Source organism: Chenopodium album, chromosome 2, assembly GCF_948465745.1.
Source record: "Chenopodium album chromosome 2, dcCheAlbu1.1, whole genome shotgun sequence".
Taxonomy (NCBI): Eukaryota; Viridiplantae; Streptophyta; class Magnoliopsida; order Caryophyllales; family Amaranthaceae; genus Chenopodium; species Chenopodium album.
The window spans coordinates 78,074,220-78,094,219 of NC_137835.1; the positions used below are offsets into that span (position 1 = coordinate 78,074,220).

At 36.0% G+C, this 20,000-nt stretch overlaps 4 protein-coding genes across 6 annotated transcripts; 3 read left to right on the forward strand and 1 right to left on the reverse strand.

Annotated features, from left to right (window-relative positions):
* Window positions 1–343: 343 nt before the first annotated feature.
* Window positions 344–2,156, reverse strand: LOC145588728 (pentatricopeptide repeat-containing protein At2g20540-like). Its single transcript, XM_081645341.1, has one exon. It carries the CDS (start codon window positions 2,154–2,156, stop codon window positions 513–515), a length of 1,644 nt encoding a protein of 547 aa, XP_081501467.1. The 3' UTR covers window positions 344–512.
* Window positions 2,157–4,057: 1,901 nt separating this feature from the next.
* On the forward strand, window positions 4,058–4,991 carry LOC145588734 (18.3 kDa class I heat shock protein-like). The gene has a single exon (XM_081645347.1). It carries the CDS (start codon window positions 4,209–4,211, stop codon window positions 4,725–4,727), a length of 519 nt encoding a protein of 172 aa, XP_081501473.1. The 5' UTR covers window positions 4,058–4,208; the 3' UTR covers window positions 4,728–4,991.
* A 4,053-nt stretch (window positions 4,992–9,044) lies between these two features.
* LOC145601534 (uncharacterized) lies at window positions 9,045–16,397 on the forward strand. 3 transcript variants are annotated; one of them, XR_014104417.1, is made up of 3 exons: window positions 9,045–9,170; window positions 9,262–9,321; window positions 15,840–16,397. XR_014104417.1 is itself a non-coding variant. In XM_081657572.1 (3 exons), the coding sequence occupies exon 2, from the start codon at window positions 9,449–9,451 to the stop codon at window positions 11,489–11,491; it is 2,043 nt and encodes a 680-aa protein (XP_081513698.1). In that variant the 5' UTR covers window positions 9,045–9,170; window positions 9,262–9,448; the 3' UTR covers window positions 11,492–11,843; window positions 12,487–12,731. The 3 variants fall into 3 exon arrangements, 2 of the variants coding, with proteins under 2 accessions (XP_081513698.1, XP_081513705.1); XM_081657572.1 differs by lacking the exon at window positions 15,840–16,397 and adding an exon at window positions 12,487–12,731 and having other exon boundaries at window positions 9,262–11,843; XM_081657579.1 differs by lacking the exon at window positions 15,840–16,397 and adding an exon at window positions 12,487–12,731 and having other exon boundaries at window positions 9,050–11,843.
* A 572-nt stretch (window positions 16,398–16,969) lies between these two features.
* Window positions 16,970–19,908, forward strand: LOC145601562 (NEP1-interacting protein-like 2). Its single transcript, XM_081657604.1, has 5 exons — window positions 16,970–17,480; window positions 18,472–18,647; window positions 19,073–19,156; window positions 19,390–19,548; window positions 19,688–19,908. The coding sequence occupies exons 1-5, from the start codon at window positions 17,366–17,368 to the stop codon at window positions 19,832–19,834; spliced, it is 681 nt and encodes a 226-aa protein (XP_081513730.1). The 5' UTR covers window positions 16,970–17,365; the 3' UTR covers window positions 19,835–19,908.
* Window positions 19,909–20,000: the final 92 nt, after the last annotated feature.

Genomic DNA, 20,000 nt, shown 5'->3' on the forward strand with positions numbered 1-20,000 from the left:
ACCCCCTTTTCAAGTTAGCAAGCGAGACAGCAGAGTAAAAAGTTTCATACATCCTATTAATGAAGAAATTTTCTGCAGATTTAACATACAGCAACTGCTTTAGAAAAAGCAGGTAGCATCTAGATACTTTTGTCACTGAATTAATTGAGAATATGTATGCTCTGCTACAATGAAAGCTCTGAAAAGAAAACTATCTATTGCATTGAACCATCTTGTTCGGTGAATATTGATTACATTTACCCTAAGGATGCAACACCTTAAAAGCAGAAGAAATCCTTACACTGAATTTCTCGAATCAGCATTTGTACAGGGCAGCAACAGCTGAACTCTGACTTCGGATTTATATTATCCCAATCAATCATAATCAAGTATGACACTGATGATGCTAGATTGTTCTGCAGATTCTCACTTCTCAAATATTATAAACTTACACAGGCACACAGCTATGTTACCCGATTTGATTGTCAAGATATTATGGAATAGTACTCCTGGCCTGCAGAAAATTCCACCCTCTATAGGTTAATTAGCTCCTCACTTGTATCATGATGATTGTCATCATATCTGATTTCATTTGAGAGTCTATTTAGCATCTCATATATCGAAGTGGTATGTATATCACCAGCCATGAATTCATGAATTACTTCGTTTATCTGCACCCAACTCCTGCTGTTATCATTTTTTGAGCTTGTCTCAATCATATTCTTCCATATAGCCACCTCTCCCCATCTTCTGGCAGTGGCATAATTATTTGACATTGGGACAAGATACTTAATTTTCTCCAGGTCAGGCTTCATTATGAGTTTCTGAGCTGCATAGGAAACAATGTCAGGATTCCTGTGAATCATACATCCACAAAGAAGTGCACCCCAAACTATATCATTGGCCTCCATAAGAATAGTCTCTATAAGCCTTTGTGCTTCTTCCAAGAATCCTGCTCGACTCAAAAGACCAACCAGACAACCATAATGCTCGATGCTGGGGCTAATTGCCCATTTTTCTTCCATTTCATTGAAATATCGACACCCCTTTTCAACATATCCTCCATGGCTACAGGCCGAAAGAACCCCCAAAAGTGTTCTGGCATCAGGCTTTACTTCATCTGAATTTTGCATCCATTCAAAAACCTCTAAAGCTTTCTTAGCAAATCCATGCTTACAATATCCCATGATCATGGTTGTCCATGAAACTATGGTTCTACATGGCATTTCTTCAAAGATCCTACATGCATCTTCTATCACTCCACAATTAGCATACATATGAATGAGGGCATTGTGTAAACGTACACAACTGTCTCGTGTCCTCCCATCAAATGCCTTATTAACATAAGAATGAATCCATTTCCCGGTGCTTAAGTCCCCTAACTCAGCACATACTGACAAAACTACAGTTAGTGACGCCTGATCCAATTCCAAACCTGTTCTTCTCATCTCTTGAAACAACAATAAAGCATGCCTATACCATCCATTTCGAGCACACCCCGAAAGCATTGTAGTCCAAGAAACAAGATTCCTCACTGGCATCCCATCAAATATTCTGACCGCCCCATCAAAATCTCCACACCTGATATGCCCTGAAAGCAATGAATTCCAAGTTACAGGATTATTTTCATCAGACATTTCCTCAAAAACCTTATAAGCATTCACAAGACCAACTTCATCTCCCAACCCCAAGTACAAATTGATCAAATTGGTCCTAACAAAACTATTTGAGTAATACCCATTTGACAAAACTCTCCCATGAATCTGTTCTCCCTCTCTGAACATCAAAGATCGCGCGCAAGCACTTGCAAGATTAGAATATGTGTATTCATCAGGCACTAATCCTTCTTCATACAACATTCTACAATATAATTCCACTGATTGTTGTGGTGTGTCACTAAGTGCATAACCTCTAATCATTTGATTACAAACAGTGGTTGATGGGCTAGGCATTTCCTCGAACACCTTGCAAGCATTCCGGAAATACCCATAAGTTGTATAAAGTGAGATCAGCTTAACAATGAGGAAATTTTTATGGGAAAACCCATTGATGAGAATTTGAGTGTGGATTTGGGTTAACTGTTTTATGGAGTTACAGGTTTTAAGGAGAGAGAAAATGTGTTTTTGGTGAGCTCTTAAGTTGATTTTAATGGCGGGAATAGCTTCTGCAACAAACATTTTGAATTCACAGTCAATACAGAGTAGCTCTTGAACTCTTAGATACTTAGATATCTCCCTAAAGAGGTGTCTCCTAAGAGACTTTCCTAAACTTCTAAAATAGAGATAGACTTGGCAATATTGACTCGTACTAATACTCCGTAATTATTATCTAATCCAATTGTCTAAACTATACAAAACTAGGAATAATAGACGGGTCAAAACTCAACTTAAAATTTTGTCCAAAACACGAGTTAAGTTTTATCCAAGCCATATTGACATTGGAATTCATACTTGTATATTAAAAGGAAAATGATACTCTCTCTGTTCCTTTTTGTTTGTTACATTATAAAGGTTTTTTTTAAAAAAAAAATATTTGGTTACAAGAAATTCTGGGGGTGAAAAGAGTAATGTTATTGTAGTAATTTTGACTTAGTGATAGTAAAAGTGTGATTTGATAATACAACTAAAAACAAATTAGGCAAACTTAAAGGGATGCAAACTTTAAGAGACGAATGGAGTACTAATTAGTGATTAATAAGGTAGGAAATGATATCAAGTTTAACTAAATTAGAAGGAAAACGCTACTACGGAGTAATTGTTAAACACATAAATGCATAATATACATACATGTAATACCTAAGATAAATTATTTTGTTTTTTAATACCTAAGATAATTAATTATGCATAAATGCATAATATTATACTACTACGTATTATATAACAAAATTTTTATTAAATGGCATCTTATAACTTAAAGGTTGGGTATTCAATCCCTAGTACTCTATTTGTCTAAATGTCTAATAGAGGTAATTTGGGGAATGAATCCCTATACACTCAAAGTATTTAGCTTTGCTAACTTGGTTGATTTGTTTTTTTTTTTTTTTTTTTTTTTTTTTTTTTTTTTTTTTGGAGAGAATATACTTAAAGAAAAGGGAGAAAGTGAAATTGTTTAATTGTCAAATTCATCATAAAAAACAATTAGCCATTCCAATGAATTGAATTCAAAATACATAGAAGTAAAGAATTAACCCTTAATTTAACCATTAAAGCAAGACCTCATTACTATCCCGAAAACGGTAATTTCTAAACAAATCACTTTAGAACTAAGGTAAACCAACAAATCACATTTACACACTAGTTAGTGATGAGTGTGTTGGAAGTTCTTGATATAAAATAAGAGAGTTGGAAAAAAAAAACAAGAGAGAGAAAAACAAATGAAAGGGGAAAATCCCACATTGGTTGGGGGGAAAGGTTTTTCCTTGTTTTTATATTGTAGTGTCTTAGCACTACTTAGTTGAGTGAGTGAGAGGTAAGTGTTACTCCACACACACACGCGCGTCGAGCCGGCCTCGGGTCTCGGGAAATGCGATGCGCGGACGTTGGTCCTTGTTATCTTTTTGGAGAAATTTTATTTCCCTTTCTTTGTTAAACAGAATATTCTTTTTAATTCCTTGTTTCTTGCTTCCGTTGTTGATTGGCTGAATGAATCTGGTCGTTTTCTTAGCCAGATTCGTCCCTCGTTTTATGCTTCTGGTCTCCCTTCTACTGCCTATATATACTCGTTGCTTTTTCCAGTCAGAATACACAACACAATCAGTCTTCTCTCTTCTCTAAAAAATTATCTAAACACGAGTTCTTTCTGTTCTGTTTTCTGGGCAAATATTCTGAGTTCCAGTCGGGTTTGTGAGTGCACATAAACTCCGGCGCCGTGCTTATTCTGGAGGGCGACCGTTTCTAGTCTACTGCACCAGGAGGTAGAGCGCAATCGTCTTTTAGGTCAATGGTTCTCCACGACACGGCTATTGTCAGTTTGGTTCACGCATCAAGAGATAAATAATTTCTGTTTTATTGCTTGGTATAACAGAATGATGATAAGGTAGGTCCCAAGATGACTAAATAAAGGCACTAAAAGCTAATCCAACCCAGTCTCTCGATTCTTCTATACGTTCTAGTACATCACTACTATATCAAACCATGTTCCTACTCAACATTATTATGTACTAGACTACTAGTATATTGTATTCTCATCTCTGATCTCTCACAAGCATTTCATCAAACACATAGTGAGCAATGTCACTAATCCCCAGAAACACCTCCAACAATCCAACCCCTTTCACCCCATTTTCCCAAAACTTCTGGGATCACTTCTTCTCCCACGATTTCCCTCTCCAACCCTTCACAAACTTCCCACTCTCCCCTTTTCTCTCTCCTCCTCGCACAGTCCCATACTCGGAACTCGCCGTCGAAACCTCCGGCGACGTCAGAACCCGGCTGGAATGCAAGGAGATCCCTGAAGCGCACTTGATTGTAGCGGAATTGGCCGGAGTTGAGAAGCACGAGGTGGAAGTTACGGCGGAAGATGGCGGGTTTGTTAAGATAAGCGCCGTTGATGGGAGGTTTTCGTGGCGGTTGAGGTTGCCGGAGGATGCGAAGGTTGAGTTGATGAGCTTCTCAATTGAGAATGGTGTGTTGACTGTTGTGGTTCCGAAGTTTGTAAGGGAAATGATGTGGGATTGGGAGAGAGGCAATCATGATGGAGGGCGTGAGCGTGATGTTAGGGTCGTTGAAATTACGGGCGAAGATGAATAATCCGGATACGAGTCAGTTTTGTCAACGACTAGTTAAAGAGTTTATGGGAGTTACTTTGATAGTTTGAGGTTAGGACTTAGGAGTAAATGTTTAAGATGTTTTTTTTTTGGTGAAGAAATGTTTAAGATGTTGAATGTGAATGTTTGTACTCTCGTTATTTTGTGTGTAGTGTATAGGCTTGTATTTACAAATGTTATGTGTGTTGACCTTAGTTAAAAGGTGGATTATGTGAGTGTTATGAATAATATGAAGTACTCTGTAGTATTTATGATTGTTGTGTACTTGTGTGGTATTAGTTTTAGATTTGCTAAAAGATTATGGAATAAATTTTATGTTGTTTTCACCCTAAAAAAAATAAAAATTGTGTTGTTTTAAGAGGTTACTTATACCTTACCCAATTTTATACTCTGGTAGGTGTGTTTTGTTGTATTGTTGTTTCTGTTATACTTCCTCTGTTCTTTATTACTTGACCCGCTTTAACTTTTACACTATTCATCACCCCTCATTTGACCGTCTTTTGTGAATAATATGTAAGGAAAAATATATTCATGTATGATCTTTTTGGATTCGTCTCAATAAGTACTATTATAATATATAACTTTTATAATTTTCACTTATGGAGAATTTAAGTTATTGATTGTTAAAGTTTTGCATTGGCAAGCGTGATAAAAGAAACAGGTCAAGTAAAAAAGAACAGAGGAAGTACGTAGTATGTTTTTTTGTTGGAAAAAAAAAATAGAAAACTACTACTACCCTCATGTAGGATAGTAATATAGCAAAACCTTCTTTGAACTTGCTCCCATGAAATATCAAATATGTTCTCTCACATTATCATCCCAACACTCATTACTCCCTTAGATATGTCTCTAAATCTAGCCATCCAGGCGGACCATTATATTAAACGAAGGGAGTAAGATAATGTTCACTTCATCTTAAAAAAGTAATATTTAAGTAAAATAAGTTCATTTTAATAAAAATAAGGCAGGTTCACTTTACCTTACAAAAATAATACTCCCTTCGTTTTTAAATACTTGTTCCACTTTCTTTTTTCGGCTGTTTATAAATACTTGCTCCATATCCTTATTTGGAAATGTCAATATTTAACTAGGTTAGTCCCGTGCGATGCACGGTTTTATCAAAATATATAACGATAAATATATCATTTTTAGCTATATTGAGGACAATCAATTTATTCTGTTAATTTAGGAAACAAAATAAAAAGGTTGATTTCTATGATTAGCAAATTTGTACAATTATACAATAGTCTGCAGAAGCATCTACTCCGTATTTGATATATATATATTTTAAATAGTGTAGTCATTATTTATAATCCAATTTTGAAAGTAATTTAAGGAAGTAGCTTAGCTTTAAAATTAAAAAAATATATATATATATATGATGATGTCATCAATGCATTTAGGCAGGAAAAAATATGCTCTAGCAAAGAACTAGTAATATACTAAAGTAATCCCCAACATTATCCTCAAAGTACACGTGTCGTGTTTGTATTAAAAAAAATTCCCGCCAAAAACTTCTTCTTCTTTATTTTTTTTCTCGTTTTTGTTCATAAAAATTAATAACATAGCTGATAAAAAAAAATAAAAAAAAAATAAAAAAATAAAAAAAAGAATATGCAACCTAAAAAATAGAGCAACAATAACAACTTAAATAAATATATATTTTTTTTGTATATTCCCTTGAATCTTTAATCGTTAATAACTTAATATATAAAATGAACTCAATTTTAAATTCATAAGATGTCAGAAATCGTTTTATCCGCAAGCTAACAAATGATCCGAGGTGTAAGGTTTGTGGTATGGTTGAAGAAAATACTAACCACATCTTGCGTGAGTGCCCTGTAGCTGCTGCTATTTGGATCAAACTGGGGATGAATAGATCTAGTTTAGAGGCAGATAGATCATGTGCTAATTGGATTCTCTCGAACCTAGAGAATTCCGGGTCTGAAGTTGAGGAGCACAAGTCAACTGTGTTTGCGGTTACACTTTGGTGGTTGTGGCGTTGGAGGAACGAGAGAGTTTTCTCAAGGGAAACAAACATGCCAATTGATCAAGTGGCTTTTATCCTCACTCGTGTTGGAGATATTAAACGTGCTCTTGAGAAACCTATTGGCCCTGGACCTGCTGGAGTTGCTAGAAAGAAGGAAATTTTTATTTGATGAGAGTTTCCTCGTGTTGGCTGGGTTAAGCTCAATACCGATGGAGCTTCTAAAGGAAATCCAGGGAAGGCAGGGGCTGGTGGTATTGTGCGGGGTCATGATGGTGAAGTCTTTGAAGTTTTTGCTTCCAATTGTGGGGTAGGTACCAATACCAAGGCTGAGCTTTTATGGTGTGTTGCGTGGACTTGTGTTGGTTTGGAATGCAGGCCATAGAAAGGTGCAATTGGCTGTAGATTCTGAAGTGGTAGTGCGGTTCCTAGTGGAGGATGTCCCTCCACACTCTCCTTATATTCATCTTGTTCGAAAATGCAGATCGATCTCTTATCTCTCGTCATGGGTGGGATGTGACTATTAGTCATTGTTACAGAGAGTCTAACCAACCAAGCAGCGGATTGGTTAGCTAACTATGGCGTCCACTCCGATCAGAAGATAGTGATTTTTGAGGCGATCCCCGGGGATCTTTGGGTCGTTTTATTGGAGGATATAAGTGGGGTTGCTCGTGCAAGGATGGTGCCTAAGGATCGTGCTTAGCATGCCTAACTTCGAGCTGTTTGTTTTGCTTTTGTTTTTCTAGTTGTTTCGGGTTCGTTTGGCATTGTTGTGGGTTTCTGTTTTTGGGTTTTTTGTTTTCTAAAAGTATATGATATGATGAGTCCAATAATGAATAAAAAAATTATATAAACTTATTATATAAACACCTTTTTCTTATTTCCTGTTTTTGGTTTTCAAAAAAACTGGAAACTGAAAACCAAAACTGATGCTAAACAAGCTCTTTGCTTTCTGTTTTGTTTTGTTTGGTGTTTTGTGTTCTTTAGTTTGTTTTGTTCTTCTCTTTGGGGCTTGCCCCTCTCTTTCACCAAAAAAAAAAATGCAACCTAAAAAATAGAGCAACAATAACAACTTAAATAAATAAAATATTTTTTTTTTGTATATTCCCTTGAATCTTTAACCGTTAATAACTTAATATATAAAATGAACTCAATTTTAAATTCATAAGATGTCAGAAAAACTAAAATTAGATAAAAGTATTAAGTACTCTACATCACCGTATCTAATCTGTAATAATTTGATACTCCATAACATAAATAGAACTTCTCAAATTTATACGAAGTAGTAATTTATGAAAATATATTTTTTTTCTTGTGAATTTGCGAGCATTGCTTGGGCAAAGAACTTAGTATATACTATATACTAAAATAACAACCGTTGATGTTATCACTGCCTACATGCCACTTTTTTATTATTTTTTTCCCTCCAAAATGCAAGGATGATGTCCTATTTTTTTCCTTTTTAAAGCTACCCTATTTAACATTGCTTTGAAAATTATATTTCAGTTGAATTTTTAAATTTTAAATTTTAGGTTTTCTACACATATTATGCTATTTATTTACAAATTGTTAATAATAGTTAATAATATAATTTAATTGAAATTTCCTAATTAAATATATAAATTATGTACTTTTGAATTTGTATATTCATATTTAATTAGAAATTAGTTAGAAAAACTGAAGAAGTAGTAATTTTCTTTCAGTATGTGTTAAATGTCTATAATTAAATTTTTATTTTAAAACTGTGCATCGCACAAGGTTACCCTAGTGTAAAATAAATTTCTAGTGTTTCACAAAAAAAAAAGGAAAATTTGCAAATTGCAGCCATTTAAAGTTCGTATTTTGCAAATTGCAGCCATTTATATTTTTTTTTTTTGCAAATTGCAGCCTAAAAGTTCGTATAAAATGTAAATTGCAGTCCGATTCAATTTTTTCATCGGTTTACATGTTGAAAAATCTCCGATTAAGGTTTTAGGGGTCATTTTAGGCCTTTGGGGACCGAATTGAGCTCGAAATCAGCAATAAAATAACGTAAGTGTCTCATATTTACAGTTTCACACAAATCGATACATTTTTGTTACGCAAAACGAGATACTTACGTTATTTTTTTGCTAATTCCGATCTCAATTCGGGTCCCTAAGAGCTAAAATGACCCCTAAAACCTTAGCTGAAGATTTTTCAACATGTAAACCGATGGAAAAAATTAAATTGGACTGCAATTTACAATTTATACAAACTTTTGGGCTGCAATTTGTAAAAAAAAATTTAAATGCCTGCAATTTACAAAATACGAACTTTAAATGGCTGCAATTAAAATCGAGTTGGGTAATCCGTATTACGAGTATTAGATTACGGAGTAGTTCCTTAACTTGGGTGTTCTTGTTCGAGCAGTCCTAGTTTCTCCGGCGGCATCATCTACCATCTATTTGCAGCAACCCGGTATTTTCTCTCTCCTCCATTCATCCCTTTCTCTCTACTTATTCTTCTTGCTTTCGAATCTTAACCCTAATTATTCCTCTAAAATTTTCAGACTAACCATTCAATTTCCCAACTTCAAATCCCCAAATCTTCCCTTTTAAATTTTGTTGAGGTAATTTCTCGCTTGCCCACCTTTTTCTTAACAATGTAGAAAAAAACCCAGAAATTTGATTGATCATAGCTTAGAAATTTAATGCAGTAATTGGGTAATTTGAGTATTTTTTAGTTATTTTGAGCAAATGTTGAGGGTTTATTCATCAGAGAAAACAATATTTTGTTGTTTAAAGAGATCTTTACCATGTTTAAATATGAGCAGTTTTTCTTCAAGTACTTCATCGAATGATTATATGACTAAGGTCATTGATAGGATACTTGGTAGTAAAACCCCTGATCAAGCACTGAATTACTTCAATTCAGTTTCCATGTCGATTGATGTAGCAAAGAATCGCCGAGCTCATTCGGCGATTGTTCATGTTTTAAGCAAGGCCAAATGGTACTTGCAGGCTAGGTGTTTGTTAAAATGCCTCATTCAGGATCTTCTCTTGATTTGCCCACCTTCCCGTGTTTGTTCCATTGTTTTTAAGGACTTGAGTCGGGTTGGTGAGTCTAAATTTGATAAAAATGTGTTTGGAGTGTTAATGATTGCATTATCTGAGATGGGTCTTATAGATCAAGCCATTTGGGTATATTATAAGATTGAAGAATTGCCTTCAATTCAGGCTTGTAATGCACTTTTGAATGGGTTAGTTAAGGCGGGTAGGTTTGATTCGGTTTGGAGAACTTATGACAAGATGATTGAGAAAGGGATGGTTCCTACTGTTGTTACGTATGGTACTTTGATTGGTGCTTGTTGTGGTGAAGGGGACATTGAGAAATCACGAGTGTTGTTTGATGAAATGGTTGGGAAAGGGTTCAGACCAACAGTTGTTATCTTTACGACTTTGATTCATGGTTTGTGTAATAAGGATAGGTTGTCAGAAGCGGAAGATTTATTTAGGGTGATGAAAGATACTGATGTAATTCCCAGTTTATACACTTACAATGTTTTGATGGATGGACACTGTAAAATAGGCAACTTGCCACATGCTATGGGACTATATAGGGAATTGCTTAGCCATAACTTGGTGCCTAATGTTGTTACATTTGGAATTTTAGTTGATGGTTTTTGCAAAAATGGTAGAGTGGAGACTGCAAAAAGCCTCTTCCCTTGTATGATGAAGGCTGGTATTCCTCCTAATGTATTTGTATACAATAGTTTGATGGATGGACTCTGTAAGGCTGGAAATCTCACTGAAGCTCTGGCTATGTATGGCGAGATGGAAGCTTTTTGTATCCCTTCAGATGTTTTTACTTATAGTATTCTCATAAAGGGTTTATCTGAAGTAGGTAGGGTGAAAGAAGCAGATGATCTACTTTTAAAGATGAAAGATGAAGGAATTCTTGTGAATTCTGTGACATACAACTCTCTTATAGGTGGACATTGCAAACAAGGCAGCATGGAGAATGCTCTGGAACTATGCTCACAGATGATAGAAGAAGGTATAGAACCTAATGTTATCACCTTCTCTACACTCATACATGGATACTGTCAAAAAGGGAATGTGGATGCTGCAAAGGGCATATACTCAGAGATGATAATCAAAGGAATTTTGCCTGATGTTGTGACCTATACAGATTTAATCAATGGGTTTTTTAAAAATGCTGACACAAAGGGTGCTCTTGGCATGTATAAAGAAATGCAGGAGGAAGGGCTCATCCCTAATGGTTTCACAATTAGTTGTCTCATTGATGGGTTGTGCAAAGATGGAAGTCTTAATGATGCATCCAAATTTTTTTTAAAGGGTACTATTTCTGCACATTGTGAAGGCACTCAAAATCAGTGTGAGAAAAGAACAAGTCCTTTTAATCATGTAGCATATACGGCTCTTATACAAGGTCTGTGTAAAGAAGGAAGAGTGCTTAGAGCTAGTAAATTTTTCTCAGATATGAGAAATCTTGGTTTAAAAGCTGATGTAATTACCTACATGATCATTATTATGGGCCATGCCCGAGCTCTGCATGTCCAAAATTTATTGATGTTGCAGGCAGATATGTTCAAATTAGGCTTCTTGCCTGACACAATCATTTACCCAATCCTACACAAGGCTTACCAAGAAATCGGGGATGTCAAATCAGCTTTGAAGTGCTTTGAGGATATACTTGGCTTAGGTGCTGCATGGTCCAAGCAGATGTTTCCCAAGCAGTTGGGAGACACTTTGTTATTTGTTAATGTTGATTCGTGAAATTGGCAATGTACAAAGAAATACTTGTATATGGAAGTCTGCCAAATTCTCGCTAGGATATATGGTGAAGTACTTTTTTTTTAGGCTTCTATCAGCTGAGATTTGCACGTGTATCATGGGAGGGGAAGCCTAAAATACAAAAAGTCCTTTTGTCAATTGTTGTTATATTTGTGTCCATCTTCTACGGATCAGAATAGAAAAGGATAACTGTTGAAGAAGATGGTGTTCCGCCCTTCTTTTTGACCAGGATTTCAGATGTATAACATGCAATTAGATTCCCGACTGTCTTGGGTGAAGTTTCTTACCCTCATGTCTTAAGAGACACTGAGACAGGATAACCAAAATTTACTGGGTGAGAAAATAAGTTTTTGTTGTACTCAATACTGTTTGCATTGGCTATTTTTAAGTTCAATTATACATGAATCCCCTCCCTGTCATCCCCCCCTCCCACCCACCCACCCCCCCCCCCAAAAAAAAGGGGGGAAAAAATATTATTTTTGCTTTGCTAATATGGTATGGTAAATACTACTTATGTTAATTGCTACCAGTAGTTTGAATATTGGTTCAATGTTTTTTTTTTTTATTTTTTTTAATTTTTTTGTGTGTAGATTTCCAAAAATGAAAGAGAATAAGTTGGTGCATAGGTGAACTAGTTTAGCGTCACTGACTTTCACTGGTGGTGCTAGCCCTGCTTGGTGATCAAGTTTTCAATCTAAAATCTTGTGAGACTGAATAGATTATTCTTATTTTTGACTGTATTAGTTTTCTAGTGTTATTTGGAAAAGTTATGGTCAAGTGTTGCAGAAGTTCCTCTAGTTACATGAAACCATGAAATTTGGCTCTTCATGATCTTGTTGAGAAGTTAATCATCGTATTGACTTGTATCCTAGCTCTTCAATTTTATTTTTGGAATCTTATGGAGTTATGGCTAGTTTTCTAGTTGTTAATGGATGATTTATTTGATTGCTTATTGTTGTGCATTCATGTTTGAACAGGTCTTTCTTATATTTGTCTGTCAAGTAAAGCTGCAAGTTCATAGCATGTGAAAGAATAGCAAGGCCAGAATTTTTGTGCAGTGAGTATGATATATATGAATAGAGTCTCATCAATCCGTAAGGTGGTAAATTCTTCATTCACAAGTAGTCAACCCAGATCTAAGCTCCAAGATTTGCTCAGACCACCTAAAGCAAATCAAACGCTTAAAAAATATCTCGAGACACATTCTGCTACAAGAGCTATAGTATTCTTCAGAGAACTTTGGAGGCAAAATCCATCTGCTGTGGACAGCTACTCATCTTTGTATGTTCTCAAGGCTTGTACTCAAGAGTCCTTAATAGTTGAGGGACATCAATTGCATGCAACCGTCAAGAAAGTGGGCTTTGAATCTGTGATATTTCTCCAGACATGTTTGATAGAATTGTACTCAAAGATGGGGGATGTTGGTTGTTCTCATCGTATATTTGATGAAGTATGCTGCAAAAATGCAATCTGCTGGACTTCTTTGATTAATGCGTACATCGATAACAACATGGCTAGTGAAGCCCTTGCAATATTCAAGCAGATGCTGATAAGCAAACTTGAGCCCGATCAAGTTACACTGACTGTTGCTCTAGCTTCATGTGCAGATCTTGGTGCATTGTCCATAGGAGAGCAGATTCATGCTTATACTTATCGTAAACATGGGCTCAAAATTGATCTCTGCCTCTGTAATGCTCTCATTGATATGTATGTCAAGTGTGGACAGATAAGAGCTGCACGCAGATTATTTTGCATCTCTGGGAAAAAAGATGTATTTACATGGACTTCTATGATTGTTGGGCATGCACTACATGGGCAGTCTCTTGAGGCTCTTGGTATGTTTGCACGAATGAAACAAATTAGAAGTTCTGACAAGGGCAGCAAATCATCTGTGCTTCCCAATGATGTTACTTTCTTGGGAGTTCTTATGGCTTGTAGTCATGGTGGGATGGTAATGGAAGGTAAGCAGTATTTCAAAAGCATGATGGAAGACTATGGGCTATGGCCAAGGCTAGCTCATCTTGGCTGCATGGTAGACCTTTTTTGCAGAGCTGGGCTCTTGGAGGAGGCTTATGATTTTATATCGGGAACGCTAGTTCAGCCAAATGCACTGATGTGGAGGATTTTGCTAGGAGCATGTTGTAATCATGGTAATATTGAGCTTGGTGCAAAGGTTCGGTTGCAGCTATTGAACTTGGATCCAACACATGTTGGTGATGATGTTACCTTGTCAAACATGTATGCTGGAAGGGGGCTTTGGTATGAAAAAATGATGGTAAGAGATCGCATAGAGTGTCGCCGGATACCTGGTTGCAGTTCAGTTGAGGTGGCAAGTGAGGTGAATGAATTTGTTGCCGGAGACACTCACCATCCCCTGAAAGCTGAGATATATAATGTCCTTGAACACTTGATGGGAATAGTCAGAAGTTCTGATCATATTCCAGATCCATCCGACATCAGTAACTATTGAAAAATACAAAACATTTATCATCTAACAATGACACTATGAAAGTATGGGAAAATGGACGAATGTTTAAACTGTTTTCATTTTCCCCTCTTTGTGTGGATGCTGATATCTTGGCCTAAAGTGCATGACCTCCAGGTCCTCAACAGGGCAACATTATTCTGCTTTCCTCTTGGTAACGGTGCAGTGTGGCGTCACATCTTGGATATGAGTCATATTAGCCGTGGTCAGATCATTCTTGCAGTGTTACAGTTTTCATTATTCTCAACCACTACTTCGAATTGTCAGAACCTCCTTCCCTGGCAACTTGCTTTTTGCTTAATAATAGCTTCGACTGCCAAGTTTGCCATCATGAGCTCTCATGGCAGAACTTGAACAGTTGTTCAAGAAGGCATTAAGTTTTAAAAGGATTAATGCTGGGTGCTGCACTGCTACTATGTACTATGATCTTTCACGGCAAGGTCTTGTGTGACTTCATTTAGAAAAAGGTGAAAATTTCTTACTCTCCCTGTCTTGTGAAAGTGTCTTTTTATGTTTTATTTTGATGTCCTCTTTATTTGTCTTATTTCTGTAAATGCGATGGCCTTTTCCTGATCCCATCATGCTATTAACATTATTGATCAAATACCCTCTATTAATTACTTTGTACTAGTTAATACAAAGGCAACTGTAATTTTTTTTTACTTGAAATGCTGATTTAGCATAAATTTTGTTTCGGTGCTGATTTCATAAGTTATAACGTCTATGGATGGCCATATTGTTTATTCAGCGGGTTCTGTGAGTGTAAAGCACTGTGTTCTGTAAGATCATGTTACGGTTGTTTTTAAGGATGGTGCACTCTTAATCGTCTTAAACAGCTGCTCCTAGGAGTGTAGTGGTTGAAGCATACATAAGATAACCAGTCATCTCCTTTTTTCTGCCCCTGGCATTAGCTGTCTTGGACTTCTTTCTTTTCACCCAAAAATAACTTATTGGAATTTCTTATTGGATACTGTTTGAATTTATTGGAACTTATCTGAATTGTAGCCGTGAAATGAAGTTGGGTAGCCTGTATTTGGGCCATGCTTGGCAATTAGAAGTACTTTATATAACTTATTTGTTGTAAGGTGTAAAGAACAAAGCCTTTGAGTTGATTTTTTATTTTCCTTCAAAAATGCTATGATATTAGGAAACTTTCCTATGTCTTTGACTAACAAAGCTTTTGATGGCCATATCGCCATAGTACAAGGTTTATACTGTAGCCATTTGTAAGGTTTATTCTTTATATTGTTTCACAATTCTAGAGTCTTGCACTTATCTAATCGTAGTCTACACAAACTAATTTGCAAAATGTAATACTAATCAAACCTGGAAAACAATATCCTTCGACTTTCTATCAGTTGTCTAATAGATGTATGTTGATTATGGAACTATTAATTAGGAAAAAAACTCCCCCCCCCCCCCCCCTCCATGTTCAGCTACCAACAGTTGTGTATTACAATTACTATAAGGTCTGTAACACAAGGTTGCATAACCTCCATATTTTGTGCATTCCTTGAAGTAGGTGGTCCTTGTGAGAGTTATGACACATAATTGGGTTTCAACTACTTCCATTGCCCTTTTTCTACTTCCAGTTTCTGTCTTCATTCTTGCTTTTTACCTTTACTTACCAGCTTCTGTCATAATGTGAGAACAGAATTTGATATGCATGCAATTGCTAGTAGATTAAGATTCTAGGTGTACTTTACTGCTACCAGGGGGGGTGTTCTTTTTACTTGAATTTGTCTTATATGAGTTTATATGAATTTATTGCATTTGTTAACTTGAATTTCTGTGGTCCTAATTATTGAAAACTTACGGAAAATTTTCTGTGGTTATTTATTTTAGGTGAAGAGAACATAGCCTATGACGTGATTGCGTTCACCATATTCCATAAACCAGAAACTTTACTGAGAAAATATTCTTAGTTTCTCATTAGACCAAATATCCATCCATTACTGTACACAAAGAAGTAGCATTTCACTATCATCCTCAATCTGTTGTGTTCCTTGTCGAATAGGTCTAGATGACGGAGATCAAAGGTGCAAGGGTGCAACAGTTCCATACAAAGGTAGAATGTGATTACTCTGGTTGTATGAAAAACAGTGCAGGAATCAGCTGGTTGAAAGGAGGGTGCCAAGAGGAGTTAATGACCAGAGTTATACTGATCATGTCTGCCAATTTGGGTAGTGCATGCATCAGTCAGTACTGGTTTTGTATTTTTATTCCATAGCCATATATTACCCTCTCCCTCCCGTGAGACCTTTTTTCGGAGGGAGGAGAGGAGGTTTGCTGGCAGTGGTGATGGGTGTTGGAGTATAAAATTAGATTCTTACGAACTTCTGTTAATTCTTGAGATGATTAATTCACTATCATTTTGAATGCATTGGATTATATTAACTCTAATGGAGTTCTTTTCATTTTCCTTCTCTCTCTTCCCCCCTTCCCCAAGGTAAAAGGGAAGATCCAACCATGAGCTGCGGTCCAGGTACTAGGTCGATTTGAGTGAATTCAACTTGAAACTTAAGCTCGACTTGAGACCTTGATGAACAACTTGCTGTAAAAACCTCATCAGCATAATTTAATATATTAGTGTTGTACATTTTTTTTTAAACTCCATGTTACTGCTCAGAGACAATTTGAATTGAAATTTAAACTGAAAAGAGAGCACAATAATATTACGAGTCGAAAATCAATGACATTAAAGAGCAGCTGTGAGCCTGTGATAATGTGATATCATAAACAAAGTAGGCCACGATGTCCGCCGCTTATTTTGCCTTCTGAAAACAATATTGGTTTTCAGGGACCGTGCAAAATAAATGAGATTCGATTGCAAGTCATTTATATTGTTGAAATCGACCTTGAGATCTCGATTAATGAAAATGATTACACAAATTATCTGTCTTGATTAATTACTACACATAAAATTAAAGGCAGTGATATGTACGAGATTCAATATCCAATCAAATACCCGAATACGGACTTAAGCAAGCAATTCAATCCAATTTCCTACCGAAAAGACTAAAAAAACTCGACTTTATTACATCATTCAACACAGTATCAACATAAAATTCGGGGTTGAATGAGTCATGTTCTGTGAGGTACCTTATTTAACAACAGCAACCTAAATTTACCAGCTTTTTAATGCTTCCTAAATTCTGTGGATCTGTAAAAAATAAACAAATAGGGCACCCCTAATTCGTACAAATGATAACTCAGTTTTCATTATCTATGAATGTGGGTTCCACCATCACCCCACCTACACCTGTAGTTCTTTCCTCGTTTTTCTCTCTCTTTCAGTCTCAGATTTGAGGGTTTTTCTGGGAATTCTGAATTGGGTCCAACGACTCTTTCACTGACACCTAAACTTAAAAATGGAGGATTTTGGAGATGGGTTTTTTGAATCTACTGATGTTGGAGTTTATGAATATATTCCCAAGTTTATTGGTGGTGCTGTTACTGGTGCTCTCACTGGTGTTTTTGCTCTTGGTATTAATCTCCATTTCTCTCTTTAATATTTATTTTTCTCTGAAAAAAAAAAAAGATTCAGTCTTTTTTGGGATTGTTTTGGATTGAGGTTTTGATCTTTGTATGTTTTTAGTAGATCTGTTATGCTGATTGTACAGATTGATGTTCTAATGATGGAAGGTGCTCTTTGATATTTCTGAAATGATGTGTTGGTTGTGATTGTTGGAAGTCATATGTAGTTTGTAACTGTTGCATTGAGATTTTGTCAAAGATTTTGAGCTTTTATTTTATTTTTAACTGTTGCGCCTACAATGATTATGTTATTATAAAGACTGTTTATCGACAATAATTTATTGTAGTGAGCTAGTACTTGGTTTAATAACATATGGTTGGAAGGATCTTAAGTTGGGTTGATGAAATGATGATTGAACCTAAATTTGTGATTGGGACTTTGAGATATGATTTCTGTCTAAATCTAGTTGTCACATCGCTAAATTAATTTATGCTTGTAGTATTATACAATCATAATTCTTTTTAGCAGAGTGATTATTTTGCTTTGATTTCTTCCTTTCTGAGAATTTATGTTTTCCAAGGTCTACTGACCTGCTACCTACTTCTGATTTGCTGTGAAGTAACTTACAATCTTATTCTTATCGGAACATCTCTGCTGCCTTTGTAGTCGTAAATGTATGAACATGTAGCTCCCAACTTTATTACCTTGTACATGTGATTAGGCCATTTGAGTTATGGTTTGTTTTACACTAAATTGTAATGAGTCCATGAAGTCTTCAAATTTTCATGACTTCCTGGAATACTGTGTGTAGGTAGGAGTTTTAATGTTTGCTGCCCGTCTTATTTTTTGGTATTTGATTTTTATTTAACATTCTAAATATGTAATTTTCTTTTTCTCTGAATGAGGGAATGGGCTGGAAAAGGGGATGCGGATGAGAATATAGACGGCATGATGGCAATATGGTATTGTTTTATACCTCTGATTTTTTGTATTCTGCAGCTGGTGCATTTACAGGAGCCATTACTGGAGCTTTAGCTGGTAGAGCTTCTGATAATGGATTACTCAGAGGTGCAGGGTTGGGTGCTGTGGCTGGTGCTGTTCTTTCTGTAGAGGTTTTGGAGGCCTCTCGTGCTTATTGGTGTTCACAGCAATCTGGATCACTTAGTTCATCCATGGTTAGTATGCTACGGCTCATCTGTTTCTTATGATATTTCGAAGACCTAGACATGTATGCCTGAGATATTAGAATATAGAAATCAGAAGCTCATACTTATATTTCATAAAGGCTGCTGTATGTAAGGTTTTTCTGGACTACCATCGGGTTCTTGAAAATCATATTTGTCATCTTTTGATTCCTTTCCTCAAATCTTAATTTCATAATACTTTAGGTGAAATATGAATCTGGCCTATGTTTTTCACTTTATGCTGAGTTTGATTAATTCATTGATTCTGTGTGAATGCTGAAAAGATGCCTTGTTTTCTAAATCGACTTCTTCTATTCCCAGTTACAAGATAAACAGAGATTTTTCTATGATTTTATATCTATGTATAAGCTGGTGCACTTATTTTGTTGCTTTTTTTAATTACTCTTTGTTTTCAGGCTGATTTCATAGAGGAGCTACTCCATGGGAGATTTGTTGAGGAACAATTACCACCTGCGGTGCTTACTGGGTACTATTGGCAGGTAAATCATAGTGTTGTAAACATATTTGATACATCAGTCTCGTTCTTGATTGTTGAAAAAATTACTTAAGCTCTTTCGAGATTATACCTAAGTAGATATAGGATAAGCTAACTTTGCATCAAGCATGTACATCATCGTCCCTACTCCGTACTAATTAAATGTTTAAGAGATTATTGGCTTCATTTCATCTTTTGTATAATTTGAAATTTATGAATTTCGTTGCAAACTTACAGGCAAGCATCGCCAACATTATTTATGACGATGCTTATGATATTTATGGTGATGTTGCTGCGAGAGGGTTATCTAAGGATTCACTTAAGGAGTTGCCATGCCATGTGATATTGGATATTAACAGAGGAGCGGACAACGTTTGCTGCACCATATGTTTGCAGGTCTATCTTTACTCAGTTTTTACTTTAATTTTTCATCTTACCCCAATAATAATGAAAGATCCATCACAGTATGCTTTACTCAAATACCAATTTCCCAGCAACAGAACAATGCTGATTGTTATTATAAACTTGTGCGTAGGAATTTGAAGTGGGAGATACGGCTAGGAGTTTGCCTCACTGCAGACACACGTTTCACCAAAATTGTGTGGATAAGTGGCTTGTGACACGGAGCTCCTGTCCTGTTTGTAGAAGGGATGTTAGAATTTGCTGTTCTGAATACTTCTAATGTATATATGAATTGTCAACTGTCGGATGATCGACACACCTTTCTGCTGAGTTATGCGTAATTAGTTTTGTATATATTTAGTGAGCACTGAGTGACCCTAGAGAGCCTCCTTCCTCATCCGGAATGTAACCAAATTTTCTTCAGTATTGAGGAAGGAAGTGCTGGC